At 37.8% G+C, this 16,821-nt stretch overlaps 1 protein-coding gene across 4 annotated transcripts in view; it reads right to left on the minus strand.

Moving 5' to 3' along the window:
• Positions 1–16,356, minus strand: part of PHIP (pleckstrin homology domain interacting protein) — a 143,668-nt gene extending 127,312 nt beyond the window's left edge. For 2 of the 4 annotated variants that reach the window (XM_034962409.3, XM_034962408.3), the window contains exons 1-4: positions 16,057–16,315; positions 15,883–15,941; positions 15,728–15,757; positions 15,476–15,535 (exon numbers count right to left, since the gene is read on the minus strand). In XM_034962409.3, the coding sequence (XP_034818300.1) occupies positions 15,476–15,535; positions 15,728–15,757; positions 15,883–15,941; positions 16,057–16,096 (189 nt within the window). In that variant the 5' untranslated portion in view covers positions 16,097–16,315. Of the gene's footprint in view, positions 1–15,475; positions 15,536–15,727; positions 15,758–15,882; positions 15,942–16,056 lie in introns of all 4 variants that reach the window. The other 2 variants (XM_034962410.3, XM_034962411.3) reach the window with 2 other exon arrangements.
• Between the last annotated feature and the right edge of the window lie 465 nt (positions 16,357–16,821).

Consider the following 16,821-nt stretch of genomic DNA (forward strand, 5'->3'; position numbering starts at 1 on the left):
GAGAAACCTACCTTACTCTTTATCAAAATACACTCCTTCTTTCACAAAGATAACATGGAGCCATACTGCCACCAAATAATCTTTGGTAAGATTATTTAAAACAGCAGTTTGGCATACAGTAGGTGATAAGCCAGTAAAATGAGTATTTTTGGAAAAAGGAATTCTAATACAGTTTGTATCATATGAATTATACATATTACCTCTGTGTTTTGCAGTCAAAAAGCACACTGACATTGAAGTCTCTGAAAAATCCTGAGATTATTTCCCAAACTCATTTAGCTACAGAATCCCTTTTTTCCCTAATAATATCTATCATATTCACTCAGAACATACTTTAGGAAACACTAGTATGATTAGCTAAATAAAAAAGCATTTAAAAGAAAACTTACCAAAATGAGTTTTTAAAATCGTATTCTTTTCTTTAATCTTCCCCAAAATAATTTACTCAAAAATAAAATTTAGAAGTCTAGAATACTTGTAAGGTTGCTTCCAGTTCTAAGCTTGCAAATGATTATTTTAATGTGACTTAATTGATCAAAATTCCTTTTAAAAATTTTACTTTAAAGAAGATGGAAGTTCATTACTTATTAACTTCAGATGTGTGATGATCCTGTTTTAGTATCCTCTGGCAAAATATATTTTCAGGTAGTGAAACTGAAAATCCTTACTGTAATATTCTATCTTTCAATAAAATATTATGAATCCACTCTGACTCAAGCTTTCTTTGGTGATTTAGAATGTTTGAATTTTTCAAAATCAACTTTCATTTTAAAGTTAGAAGAGATACTTCCAGTTCTTAAATTCCTTGTGCTTTCTCTGGCTTTTGAGACTTTATACAAGCTGATGCCTCTGCTGGCAATCTTGTCTTACCTGCTCACCTCTACACCTCATTCTCCTTCACGTCTCAGTCTATGTCTCACTCACTGCCTTCCATGACCTATTTACACCACCTGTGCCCCTTTTTGGACACTTTGTGTTCCCACAGCACATTATACTCCTCGAATGTCCCTTCATCCCTCTAGCACTGTGTAGTACTTACCATATTAATTGTTCTTAATATATTTTGATACTTAGACTTTTAAGAATCTAATGACAGCTACGATCTTCTTCCCCGCAAAAATACACAAGCCCTACCATTATTTGCCCTGTTTTGGGGGTTCATAAGACTCATGCACTATACTAAAATTGCCAGTTTACTTGTCTGTGTCCTGCATAAGGAGAGATTGGGCCATGTTTACCTCTGTCTACCCAATACCTAATGCAGTACTTATAGTTAAGTGCTTAATAAAGTTCTAGTTGGATATATGAAGATTTAAGAATATGCAGAAACAACTGACTTCCCCACTGTCAAAAAACCCAAAACATTTTGTTAGCACCTATCCCAGCACATAAAAATAGATGCAGTAAAATTTCTTTACATGGTATAATTCTTTATTCTAATAGTTTTGGGGTGAGTTTGTTTGTTTGTTTGTTTTGAGACGGAGTCTCCCTCTGTCGCCCAGGACGGAGTACAATGGCGGGATCTCGGCTCACTGCAACCTCCGCCTCCCAGGTTCAAGTGATTCTCCTGCCTCGCCTCCCGAGTAGCTGGAATTACAGGCGCCCCACCACCTAACCTGGCTAATTTTTGTATTTTTAGTAGAGACGGGGTTTTGCCATGTTGACCAGGCTGGTCTCGAACTTCTGACCTCAAGTAATTCGCCCCCTAGGCCTCCTAAGTGCTGGGATTACAGGCATGAGCCACAGCGTCCGGCCAATTCTAATAGTTTTAAAACACTTTTTAAAGAAAGCCTTAGAACATGTCTTCAAACAAATTTTAGACAAAACAGATTAAAGTAAAGGTACTCAGAAAGTATTCTTACTTAAGTGGCATCAGGGAACACATATCTCAATGCTTGACTCTCTACTTGCTTCCTCTTAGCAGTCCCTGAGGTACCACCATGAAAGGGTCTCTGGAAAGAACAGTGGAAACAGACTAACAAACAATGCTATTATCCTCTCTTTCCCAAGAATCCTCTTCCCCACCCCTCATTTTCTCAGCAGATGACCTAACCTACTTTACAGGAGAACCTTTTTTAAAGCTGAAGCTTTGTTTCTTCCCTATCAAATCTGTAAACCTATCTACACCTGTACCAATTCTGTCTCTTAGTAACACAACTGTCCCTCTTAATAAATATTTAAGATCCAATCCCTCTACTTACGCTTTGAATCCTAACTTCTCTGACTGCACGGAAATCCTACACTATAAATTAGACCTCCACATTCTAGTATGTACACTAACTTCCTCTCAACCAACTCCTTCCCATCTACATGTAAACATGCTCATTTTGCATCCACTTTAGGAAAAAACAAAAATCCTGTCTAACTGCTATTATCCAACACCTTCCCACCCAAATATCCTGGCTACCCCTTTCCCGTTCTCTTCCTCTCCGGAAACATGTTTTTAAAAGAATGGTCCATAGTCCATCTAATTTCATATCCCATCCTCTCCTCAATCTACTCCACACTAGCTCCCACACTCATGACTTTACAAAAAATAGCTCTTATCAAAAGTTCACCTTCAATTATCAATAACTCCAATAAGCATTTTTAAATCTATACCTTATTTAATGTCCCATAATATTTCACCTAACTGTTGAACACTTCCTCATTTGCAAACTATCTTCTCTTAACTTTTGTGACACTCCTTGGCTTGCTTTCTTCCTCTCCAACCATTCCTTCTCATTTTTCTTTTAGGCTTATACTCCTCTATATAGCCATTAAATAGTGAAGTTCCTTAAGATCCTAGGTACCAGAGTCCAGTTCCAGATCCTCTTTTCTTCTCACTATATACTCTCTCTTTGGACAATTGTTATAACAATGATTGCCAAATTTCTATTTATAGCATAGACTTGCATAGCAAACTTCCTTAAAACAGCTCTCTAGAGCCCCAAAGCATCTGAAACTCAACATATGCAAAACTGAATTGATGGATCCTCATGAAAACATTCCCCACTAAAGTGTTCCCTACCTTGGTGGATGTCAACCCCATTTATCCAACCTTGGAAGCTAGAAACCAAGGAGCTGCATTTTTGTACACAGTCCATTCCTTCCTCCTTCCCATCATATTCCCAATATCCAAGCAGTCACCAAGTTCAACTTAATTTTTCCTTCCTATTTTTAAATCCATCTACCTGTATCTCCGTAACAGTCCAAATAATCTTTGCAATAAATGCATACCTTTCCCATATGCACTCATGCCCCATTCAAATCTATTCTCTATACTGCAATTAGAATGTTCTTTCCAAAATACATATTGGATCAAGTCACCCCTACTTAAAACACTTCTGATGCTTTCCTCACTCTTTGGATAAAGATCCAAATCCTTAACTTGGTCTACCAGCCCAGAAATGCATGTATGGTCACTTCTTATTTTTCTAGCTTCACCTGGCACATTCCCAGTCCCTTTCCCAACTCTCACTTTTCACGTTTCAAACACATGGCCTTCTTTCAGGTTATTTACGCATAATCTCTCTCTCCTGTCAGACTTTATCATATAGCATACACTCTGCATTTCCCCACACTTCCTTGCCCAGACAACTCTTCCATGTGTCTCAGATCTTCCCTCTAATGTAACTTCCTTTGTTTTTCTATACTCTACACAATCCAAGTCTGTTTTCTTGGTTGCACACTTCCTGTGACTTTCCTTTATTAACTCAATACATCGGCTTGTGATTATACATTTAAAAGTGTAATTTAATGTTTTTCTACTTCACCATTAACTACAAAAGAGCAGGGGCCATGAATCTTTTTGCTCTTAACTATAACACACACACACACACACACACACACACACACAGAATAAACAAAAATATTTTTAAAAATAAAACAATCTTTTCTACTTTTTCTAAACATTCTTTATAAACATATTAATCATATTCATATTCTTCATAAATATTAATCCATTATTTACAGATATACATATGTGATTTTCAGTTTTCAACTTAGTAAGAACCCCATATCTTTAATATAAACTTAAGCTTTTAATTTAAATTAGCTTTTATTTCACTGGTAAATAATTAAAAGACACATTTAAAATAATATAATAATAAAATCTCTTATCTATATTTTATATATGTGGTTTCTCAGCAATCTGCCATACAATATTATTTCAGGGGAAAACCCCTCAAGATCCCCAATTTCTGATATACGAGTTACTTTCTGTGACCCTAAGTGCTTTCAAATTCTTAACATTCAACACATAAAAAGTATGACCAGATTATAAAGTCAGTGTGATAAATTATACTAATATAGCTAACACATATTGGCTGCACACTGAATGCCAGGCCCTATGGTAAGTGTGGTAAGTTTTACATGGAACTACTCATAACTCTGAGAGGTATATACTATCATTATTCCCATTCTATAAAAAAATTATAGAATTTATTTAAAAAGATATTGAGAACTTCCCAAGTTCAAACACAGCACATAAGAGAGTCAAACCATAGCAATCTAACTCTGGACCCTACAATTCATACTATCACACAAATGACCTATTACCTCAAATATGTGTATATATCAATGTGCAAGATATAAGCAAGTCATACAACAGACATTTTGAATAGTTTTCAACACAGACATTAAACTGAGCCAGAAAAAGAGAAACATTTCACAGTTAACTTGCACTACTAAGGAAACTAGCATAAAAGCATAAATTCCTATAGGTAAAAGGGAACACTTTAAAAAATTCTAAGGGTAAAAGTAGAAGATAAAACTACAATATTTATAAGATTATACTGCTCTAAACCCTTAATTTAAAATTAGAAAGTAAAAACAGATTAAAGAGTTAATACCAAATTTGTTACTATTTTTAAAATTTCCCCAAGAATGCCCATGTATCAGTAGTGCTCAAAACTTTTTAAACTCATCCACCCTGGTTTTGTTTTTGTTTGTTTTTTAAGGGGGCGGGGGGATCTCGTTCTGTCACCAAGGCTAGGGGGCACAGTCACAGCTCATTGCAGCCTCAAATTCCTGGGCTCAAACGATCCTCCCACCTCAGCCTCCAGAGCAGCTGAAACTATAGGTGCATTACATCACACCTAATTTTTATTTTATTTTTTTAGATACAGCGTCTCTCTATGTTGCCCAGGCTAGTCTGGAACTCCTGGCCTCAAGTGATCCTCCTGCCTCAGCCTCTCAAGTAGCTAGGATTACATGTATGAGCCACCATGCCTAGCTCTCATCCCTTTTTGATGAACAAAATATTTTCTCTCCTCCAATAAGATGCAAGAATGAGCCCTATGGATGCAAATCCTGATGCCATCCCATTGAGAGTCACACCTCTACTGGCTAAACCAGGAGGCTAGTCAGAGCTTTTTCAAACTTATGTCCCTTCCACCTCCGTTCTCAGTTGAGTTGCTTGCTATGGTAACAACAATCTTTGGTTAACTGTCCATCCATTTTAACTCTTTTTCATAGTTAAAATTTGAATTAGCCAAAGGTATCCTTTTTTTAAAATATCATGTTATATTATTTAGAGTGCAAGTCAGCAAACATTTGTAACCATCATATGGTAAATATTTGAGGCTTTAATAATAATATACTATCTCCATTGCATGTTCTTATTTTTTAAAAACAATTCTTTAAAAATGCAATAACAATGCTTAGCTTAATGGCCTTCCAAAAACAGATCTCCTGCACAATTTACCCACAGCAGCCATTAGTTTACCACCCCCTGATCGAAAGAATGATTCATGGTTCTAGCAACGTTTCCATCAGCAAGAACAAAAGAATTCTGTGAAACAGCAGCAACTCTGCTCATTCCTTGTCCATCTTGGCCCAAGTCATAAATCTGTATCATCCCTTTTTCAGATCACATATACAAAGTATTTCTAAAATTATCCATTGCAATTTGAACAAAAGGGTCATCTTCTGAGAATGTGAATTACAGTATGGAAGAAACAAGAAACTGAGCTCTTTGAGAGGTTTATTATCCCGCATTTTTGGCTAAAACAACATTTTCTGATAGTATGCTACTTCACATAAACAGCCATCCTTCCCAGCCAAAAAATTTTGCCATTATCTCAGTGGAAGGTATTGTTAAAAGGCAAGTGTTATCAGTAGGAAGAAAATACAACGGATCTGGAAGCTGCTGCATTCTACCAGACTTACAGTCACTAAGAACTCTACTCAGTTTTTAAATAAATGGTCAGTAGTTTAAAATGCGAAATCTCACTGGGCATGGTAGCTCATGCCTGTAATCCCAGCACTTTGGGAGGCTGAGGCTGATGGATCACTTGAGGTCAGGAGTTCAAGACCAGCCCTGCCAGCATGGTGAAACCCCGTCTCTACCAAAAATACAAAAATTAGCCGGACGTGGTGGCACGTGCCTGTAGTCCCAGATACTCAGGAGGCTGAAGCAGGAGAATTGCCTGAACCCTGGAGACAGAGGTTGCAGTGAGCCAAGATCATGCCACTGCACACCAGCCTGAGTGACAGGGCAAGACTTTGTCTCAAAAACAAAGCGAAATAAACAAAAAAACCCCACGAAATCTCAAGTCACACAGCCTGGGTTTAAAGTTGCTAAGGCTGAGGGTGGGAAAAACATTTACTCTTTCTAAGCCTCAGTGTCCTCATCTGTATGACTGGTATCACAACAGTCACCACCTTGGAAAGTAGTCATAAATTATTAAATTAAACCATATGAAGCAGTTAGTACTGTACCTAACAGTTGGCTGTTACTTTAATTACATTCTATATTACATATTGACCCTTCATGTTGAACAAAATCTTTGTAAATCTAAATAGGAAAAAAATTTGAGCATCTTTTTAACAACCTTTTCAAAGTGATGTTAGATCAATATATTCATTCCAATTATTTGATTTAGCTGTGAAGACCTAGAAGTGCCCTTCTTTCCTCTAGTATATAATTATTATGAAAATAAGACCCTGCTGTTTGGCACCAGTATCATTTGTCTAACTAGGCTTTCACTTCATCCTTATGTTCTGAACACCTAATTGGTTCTAAAAAGTCACTTTTTCAGACCTTCTCAAATCTATTCTCTCACAGTTTTGTCAGATATAAAAGGCTAGTTACACTTCTGCTCTCTATTATGTTTTTGAGTTCTAAAAGGCCAGTTTATTGGAATATAGTTCTTATTTGTACACTACTGTAGCATATAAACAAAATTATAGAAATACAATATATTGTATATACATTAATTATATTTTATTATTTATAATATGTAATATACAATATATAAATATAAATTTATAGAAATACTATGTGATAATTACTGTGTAAGGCCTATATTAAAATCCCAGCCCCTAAAATTCTAAAAACATCCAAGCTTACAATTATAAATCTGTTACTAACAGTGTGGGTTAAATTATATCTATAATCTTTAAAGAAAGAATGCATTTTCTGATTTTTTAACTGTAATAGCTTCTCCACAGAAAAACAGAGTACTTACTTTGTGCTGAGTGTTCTCAAAATTTATTTATCTTCATAAGCACATAAGCTTAACTACTCTCCCTATTTCATACATAAAGAAAACTGAAGTTTAAAGGCGGCAGTTTGTCTGAGGGCACACATTTGGAAAATAGGAGAAATAGTAATCAAACCCAGGTCTCCTGATTCCAAGTTTACTGATATTTTTATTATGTTACAGCTTCCTTATTAGAACTTTAGTTTTTCTCCCCATCGACACGTAGATTTGATTAAAAACTTAATAGAACCCATATAAGTCAGTTCAAGTCAAGTCCTCTAACCTAGGTAACTATTCTCAGAAGGACCCTTAGATGCCTATTATTTCTTTATAATTATAATAAAATTAATATAGAACCTTATTAAGTGTAAAAATTAATCTCAATGGTCTATTTGCTCAAGTAATTGTGAATAAACAAGCTTCAAAGAATATGTCATATTCAGAATTTAGTTAACTGTTAAGAATTCATTTAGATAATAATTCAGTTTACATTATCAATACAACTACCAACACAAATTTGTCATTTAAAGAAAATGCAATACTATAAGAAAAACAAACAAAAAAAAGAAAATGCAATACTACGCTTCCAAATTTTATTCATCATAAACCAATTACATCTTGCTAAAAAAAAGAGACTCTATTCAGAATTGAGGTTTCCATAAACCAAACTAGGGATACTCCATAAAAAATAATTTAAAATACAACAAAATGACAACATTTAACTGCTTAAAATAACAAATTTTCAAGTTTTGATGTTTAAGTCGTCATATGTGCTAATTTGTGTAATTTTAAAATTCTCTTTAACGCATTATTAGTAAAACGTTAAACTCAAATCTAGGAATCTGATGAAAAGTTACTGTGTATTAATTTAAGGACGAAACATCCTTTAACTGCTTATACTAAGGCCAATGTAAATAATCTTGAATGACCAGTTTCATTTTTAATGTTTCAGTTTCAAGCACAGTACTCAAAATAACATAATTCTTATACAATGACAGCAAAGTTGTTTCAGACAATGGATGTTTCACTAAGTTGCCTAGAATTTAGTGTCTCTACACCCAAAAACTAAACCAGAGTCAAACACAAGGTATGTATTTCTTGCATTATACTATAACCTTTCCCAAGACAAGTTACATGCCTTTTTCTATTCATGACAGACACCAAATAGACCATGACACATGACCATGGGTCAGCTGGAGTCCAGCACACAGTCATCCTCCAGTCTTCATGGGGGAATGGTTCCAGGAAACCCCACACCAAAATCAAAATCCAGGATGCTCTAATTCCTCATATAAACTGGCACAGTATTTTCGTATAACCTTTACACTCCTCCTGCACACTTTACATCATCTCTAGATTACTTATAATATCTAATACAACGTAAATGTTATGTAAATAATTGTTACAATGTATTTTTAAAATTTTTTATATCTTTTTTTTTCTAAACTATTTTGATCTACAGTTGAATTCACAGATGTGACACCCGCAGATAAGGAAGGCCTGCTGTACATGAATTCTTCCTGTGTCTCTTCTGCAAAAAAACCTGCCATAGCCATCTGTACTGTCATGGATAACCTAGGGCTTACCTATACCACACATCTCATTCTCCTTACAATTTAGTTTTAATATAAGAAGAAGTTGCATTCGACTATGTTGCCACCTAAATTTTCTTATCAAAAACTCCTCATCCAACCATCCTTTTCTTACCTGTGATGCCTAAGCTCAAATATGGCTGTTTTTGAGTGTGTAAGGTAAATAAAGGAGGAGCTGCCTCACAACTGATGATTGCCTTCTCTGTAGTAACTTGTCAACTTACATTCATCACTATTCAATAAGGTAACAGTTTGTGATTTTTCAGTACCCTGCTTTATCAAATTCCATCAAGAAAAAACATGTTATCATTTTCACCGATTTGTTATAAAATACTTATACTCCTCTATATTCCATAGGTCCAATAACATTATTCATTGCAAAGTAATTTATTCACTCACAATTTCCTCATAATTTCATTGACATAGCTTCTCAAAAAATAATAGAAACTGAGAATGTTCACATTTAAAATGTCTTTCTAAAATTTTAAATTTGATTCCTATAATAGCCTTTGCCACTTTTAGATATAACCACAAAAGCAACTTAAATATCCTAAAATTAGCTGTTAAAAATTTTTTTCTAAGTGAAAGTGCATTAAAATAGGAAGTTATTTTAAATAAGTATGTTTGGTATTCTCTGGCAACTAAAGGCTACTTAGCTTAGTATTACAGATATTTTTCTATGAATTCTGAAATTTATACAAGGAAACTACTAGTAAGAATGAAACTAACCTATTTAGTATTACTTGTTCAGAGTAAGTTGTACAAGATACATTTTATTTGTTACAATTCTGTAGTGATATGGTAAATACCCACAAAACTTGAGAAAGGGAAGAATGACTGTCAATTGGTTTTAACTTAAGCTGAAGCTGCATTAGACTATTATTATTATTATTTTCTTATTATTCATCCACAACTTTCCAGATTATGAAAAAAAAAAGAAAACCAAAAACTAACTTACAAAGAAATTCTGAATCAACTAAAAAACTGAAATCGGTTAGGATTTATTTAACCTAAAGCTAAAGTCTTTCTTGAATTCTGTTTAAAATATATATAAACAGATTGACAAAACAGAAGTCAAGACATCTCTTCTCTGACAGTTTCCAAAAAGAATACAAACTATTGTGATGGTTGTAAATCTCACAAGTAACTGTATAGAAGGAGGCAGACGCCATAGCCAAATTCTCTTCATATATTCCTAAATGTCATTTGATGATTACCCAAAGAAAAAAAGCTTTGCATATTCTCTAATCCATTCAGGATATGTCAACCACCCAAATTATTTCTTAATGTTCAGTGTTCCATAAAAACAAGTCACAGTAGAAATCAGTAGCACAATTTTTCCAGAGGTCTATCCACAATGCCTTAACCATGATTTATTTTTGGTATTAACTAAACATTTTTCCTTTATTTTTTAGACCTGTTTCATCCTTGAGTCTATAAAGTAATTACAGTATCTTCCGAAGATTTTTTTCTTTTCTTTTCTTGAGACAGGGTATCACTGTGTCGTCCAGGCTGGAGGGCAGTGGCATGGGGCACAGCTTATTGCAGCTTCAACCTCCCTGGGCTCAGGCGATCCTCTCACCTCAGCCTTCGGGGTAATTGGGACTACAGGCATGCGCCACTACACCTGGCTAATTTTTTTTTTTAGTTTTTGTAGAGATGGGGTTTTCCATTTTGTCCAGGCTGGTCTCCAACTCATTGCCTCCCAAAGTACTGGGATTACAGGCATGAGCCACCACACCTGGACTCTTCTGAAGTTTTAATGTGGCCTTTTTATACTGCAGATTCTATGTTCAGAAAGTACATACATACTTGTGCCTGGAATAAAAATGTAAATGCTTTTCTTAAAGAAAACTTTATTATAAAGCTCTAAGCGGAACAACCTTTACTACCACTACTAAAGTTCTGATAATAGCAAACCAAAACCCTTACATAGTACTTGATTCATGCCAGTTATTACTCACAGACCACACAAAGTAGAAGCTATTATTAGCCCATTTTACAGAATGGAAAACAGACTCCCTCAATATGATTCTGCCTCACAACAATCAAATAAAAACCATTATGGTTTGGGAAAGGGACATTCCAGCTCCCGCTTTATGTTCATGCCGCTTTACAATTATTTAAGAATATTAACAATATAGTAAGTATTGCATTTAAAAATGTTTGTAAATGCCTCAAATTTTAAAAAATGGTATAAGCATCAATAGAATAATTCTATATGTAAGAAAGAATGAAGAATGCTCCTTCAGCCTCTCAGCAACATATTCACACCTAACATTTTATTCATCATATAACCCTTCACACCTAACATATTTTATTCATCATTATAACGACCATATGAGATTAAAGCTGTTTTAGAGACTACCACGCAAAGCTTCTATTTCATTGATACTCTACTAAAAAAGGAAATAGTAACTCTACTACAACTACACACATTTACTTTATTACATGTTCACCCAACCCCAAAAAATTATAATAATCAAGTGTTGAAACTATGTTATCTTCAATATAGAACGGGAATCCCTACTTCTAAAACATTTAATATGATATCTTTTTTTTTTCCCTGAAAGTTGTCTCTAGGTTTTATACCTTAACTTTCACATTAATCAGCACACACTAAATAAATGTATACCTAAGATATATACTTAAATAAATCCTATCCATCATTCCTATTCATCTCTGAATTTGAGACCAACAATAATGAAAACCAGTACTTAAACTATGATGGAAATCATGGTAATTTTGGGGCCTTTTACAACGTAGTTAGTGTCTCAAATCATCTTTGCAACAAGAAATGATATTACCACCAAAGAATGGCACTATGAAAAGCATTTATATAATTTTGTAACCTATGTGATTTCTACTTTTCTGTGTTTTGGAAAACTAAGCTCTAAGAATGAAATAAAGCTTAGTTCTTAAATACAATGTACTGCTATTTCTAGTTCAAAATCACAGATTTTCAGATTGAAAAAATTTCAATCCACTTATTTTTCAAATGAGATAACTGGGACAAAGAGAAATTCCATGACTTGCCCAAGATTACCTACAGTTTAACTGTCAGCGGGGCTTAAAACCACAATCCACATCTCCTGACTCCCAATCCTTTCACTTAAAACAAACAAGCAAACAAACAAAAAAGATTTCTAATAAAGTGGAATAATTTTAAGAAAAGCAAGTATCACTATTTTACAAGGAAAAAATTAAATCATTTTAACAGATTGGCAAACATGAACTAGTTCTTGGGGGGAAAAAAGAGAAGTCTTACAAGAAAAAACGTAATCAAGAGAGTGCCAAATTCGGTAAAATGCTTGAAAATTCTGCCTCTAGATCTCGTAAATATGCAATCATCATTAAGTGACAACTAGAAAGCAGACTTAATAAACTAACTAGATTCACTATTCAAACTAAGAAATAAACAAATGACAAAGCTTTCCTTTCGTCCAAAAAAAAAGTTTTTTATTCTACAGTTTAAGAATTCTGATACTTGGAAAAAGTGCCCCTTTTCTTTAAAACAAATCTCATATTTTAAAAAATGTAAAATCTAATTAAACGTATACCATAGTACCAAAAACAACTTTTAGCTTCCTATCCAATTCCATTTACTTTGTTAAAAATGTTTTAAATCTTAAGGTAGATGGTGATAATCAGTCATGTTTTATACCAGAGACAGAAACAACCATAAGATACGACCATTTCCTTTCTCAATCACACTTGAAATGAACGCATCAATTTTAACCTGCAAACTTTTAAAACTGCTCTTAAAATTCTACTTTCCTCTTGATTAAAATTCAACCATTGCGATTGTAACTAGACTAACTACAGATGATCAGTGCCTATTTTTAAATTCACATCTACAAATATTACACCCCATTTTAAGCAGCAATAATTTGAGGTTTCCTAGAAATTTCAATGCGATGTGATATATGAGTTCTCCCATTTAAAATATTGCTCAGTTTATTAGTTAATACAACAAATCATTTCCAGGTAGAGTAGAAACTAATGACTCAACAAGTAATTTTCAAATCAATGTTAAATAAATTCAACTCGATATACAACAACGTAAAACTTTTTAAGTCAGAAGAATTAAAATAGAAAATACTGTACAAGAGACTTTGCATGTGCTGACTTAGATATTAAACAGCGAGATCTACTATTGAACAAAAAAATCCAGTGTTCCAAATGTTTTTAGACCTAACTAAATCTCAACTAAAAAGGTAAAATAAAGTTAACTCACACACCTAGATATACAGTTTGATGGATGAGAAAGCACCTCAAATGGTACCTTGCATCCAGTAGATATAGAGTAAGCAATATGCTGAATGAATGAAAAGAGAAAACGAGTCAAAGAACTCCAAGTTCTAATAAGATTTCTAAACTGTCTGATGAGTATGCCAACGTTCCTGTTCTAGTAAGGAGAAAACTCCAAGCAAGAAAAACCACTTCCATTCAAAATAGGTGAATTTTGAGCATAATACATAGATAGAAAGAATGCTTACTGTATCTTAAATCTGAGATGCAGACTAGGGATAGAAATTCACTTTACTAATAATTCCTCCCCCCACCCTCCCCCCAAAAATTAAATTAACTCAAAATCAAAATTGATAGCTCATTTTTACTGAAAAAAAAAACAAAATGATATTCCTACGAGGATTAGCCATTACCATAATTTAGCCAGATAACATTAAGCTGCTTCATTTAAAAAATGTAACATTACCAAAAGATAAGAAAATGCAGCATTCCTCAGTGACTTAAGGTTAGTGGGTTTTTAAGAGATGCACAGATGTAAAAGCAGATGCAAAGACGAGTTTTGTAAAACCTGCCCCATCTTAAAAATGTATTATAATCTTTGCGATAATTTTTTCAAATATCAAGGAAGACATGTAAATTCACGAAGACTTCTATCAAATATTTGTAAACCTAAAAATTAATTTCAAATTAGTAAATCTTGGAGTTTACTTCCAGCTCCATTCACTTTGGCCAAGAATTGAATGAAAATAACCCAAATCACTCCTTGAAAATTAACACACGTTCAGTGTGAAAATGAATACACTAATACACTGTTAAATCTCCATTAGATGTATTAAACCTCAGTACCCTTGCTTATTTCAACAGCCTTGAGCGGTTATCAACAACTTATATTAAACCAGAAGAGATTTATACACAAAAGTTAGGAAATATACTACATACCAAAAAAGCGCCATTATAATCATGTCCTGCTTTCTACCTCACAAAAGACACTCATTCTAAGCTCGCTGAAACTTCCCAGTCATTAGAGAAGTTCTGATGAAGTAACATTAGTAATCATAACTATCTCAAAACAGTTACAAAAGCCTCATAAAATCAACGCACTACATAAATTTCAAAGGCTTGGTGGGTCCGGTGCGACTGCTTTAACTGCCCCACACACATATTCACACAACGAACCTGTATCAGTTTAGAAGTGTTACAGAAAATATAGCTCCTTTAAAGTAACTTCCAATCACAATACTGAAGTGATAAATCCACTTCTGAAAAGCAATTTTTAAAGATTCCTAAAATACTCATTTTGACAACCCACAAAATTAAGGTTTTTAAGCTATTAAACAAAATATGTCCCAATATAAACACAACTTTCATAGGCCAAGTTCCATCCCACAGTAAATATGCGGACAAAAATCAAAACTCTTCAGTGTACTCCAATAATAATTTTTAATTAAACGAGAGGCATACCATAAGAATTTAAAAAAGCCTACTAAACTTCTGGTTTTAGGGAATTACAGGCTTTACACTTCTGCAAAGATGTGTTTTAGTAAATGCAAGGCGAAGCACTGACCAACTATCATCACACATCAGAATCCTTCCAACAAAAAACCCAGGACTGAATGTAAGGAAAACAAAATAATCGACAGAGGGGGAAAAAATAATGTCTTGCCACGGTACCGCAGCGGCTGGATAGCCTGCTTGTGAAATGCTAATGCCACTTCGGAGCAGTTAGTCACCAGCTATTGTGTAGGGCAGGAGAAAGCCGAGCCGGCCGCGCGTGCAGAGCGAGCAAGCGAACGAGCGAGCGCGCTCTCCCTCTTCGCGCCGCTCCCGCCGCCGCCGACTCTCGCGCGCCCCCGCGCCCGCACGGACGCGCGCGCCGGCCCCTCCTCCTCCGGCCTTGCACTGCACAACACTCATGACGTATCTTTATTTCTAGCACATTAACAAAATATCACAAATAAATTGTCCGCAGCCCCTGCGGCCCCGGAGTACGAGTACCCCCGGCCACTGGCCCCCGCAGACCCCGCGCCGGCCTCCCAACCCTCCCCATGGCCTTCGGAGCTTTCACGTTCTAGGGCCAAGTTTTTGTCTCTGTAAAAAATTGCGGGAAATTCAATTTTTATTCGACTCAGGGAAAAGTTTCTTTGCTCTGCGACGTGAATGTCTCACCAGATTCTGGTAGGTCCTGGGATGCTCCTTCCCGGTCCAGTCGGTGCGCCGGGGCAGCAGCTGCGGGGAGAGGACACCCCGTGAGCCCGGCCCCCGGCCCCTACCCGCCCGCTCCCCTCCCCCGCCCGCCCCGCGCCCCGGCGGGGACCCCGAGCCCCGCGCCCCGCGCCCTGGCGGCGGCGGCAGCGGCGGCGCAGCGGCCCAGAGGCGGCCGCGCGGCGGCGGGACGCGCCGGGCCGCCGCCGCCCTTACCTCCTTCTCGGCCACCTCGCGGATCAGCACCTGCAACAACAAAGCGGGGAGAGCTGAGCCCCGCGCCCCGGGCCGCGGCCCCGCCGCCGCCGCCTCCCTCCCCCACGCCCGCGAGCGGCGAGCGCCGGCCCGGCCCGCGCCGCGCGCCGCCGTACCTGAGCCGCCTGCTGACAGGGTCCATCTTCCAGGAACCGGGCGATGAGGAAGTAGAGCTCTGCGCGGGAGAGAGGGACGGGGAGACACACAGGCTGAGCGGTCGGGCGGCGGGGGGCGGGGGACCGCGGGCGGAATCGCCCGGTGCCAGCGGCCCCGGCAGCCCCCCGACTTACCCGATCGCAGCTCCGAGAGGCCTTTCCTCTCACAAGACATGTTTATGGGTCACTTCAGGGCCGCCGACGGGACACCCCGCCGCCGAGGGGAAGCGGGGACGGTGCCGCCGCCTGCCCTATAGCTGTCAGTGTGTGTTCACGAGCCGAGCTTCGGCTCCACCATTCAAGCAACGGCGGCGGAGGCGGAGGAGGAGGAGGAGGAAACAACAACTCTCAGGCAGCGGCTACGGCCGTGGCCGCCTCCGCCGCGGATCCCTCCGCCGCAGAAAGGAGTCCGCCGCCTTCGCGGCCCCGGGCTCGGCCCCGGCCCCGGCTCCGGCCCGCGCCCCCGCCCCCCGGCGCTAAAAAAGAGTGCCTCCGACCCCTCGTCCCCAGCGCTCCGCACGCGGCACAGTGAGACCCCCCACCCGCTCCTCCCCGCAGGGCGTGCGATTTATTTATTTATTTCCAGTCGGAGAAGATGTCGGAGCCCAAGCCGCCGGTTGGCTGGAAGGCGCTTTCTCTGTGGAGGCCGATAGTGGCAGGGAGGGGGCCGGGGACGGCTCCGCGGAGGGATCTGACGCACACGGAGCCGCAGCACAGGCTCTATTCAGCGGCGCTGGCTGGAGCTGAGATGGAAGTTAGTTTCTATGTAGCAGAAATAGGAAACAAATGAAGCAAAACTGCCCAGAGAGGGGAAATGCCCCAAGGATGGGTCTCACTCACGCGCGTACACAGACACACACGCAGAGAGCACTCTCACGCTGGGCAAGCTCGGGATCGCGC

Source organism: Pan paniscus, chromosome 5 (assembly GCF_029289425.2).
Source record: "Pan paniscus chromosome 5, NHGRI_mPanPan1-v2.0_pri, whole genome shotgun sequence".
Taxonomy (NCBI): Eukaryota; Metazoa; Chordata; class Mammalia; order Primates; family Hominidae; genus Pan; species Pan paniscus.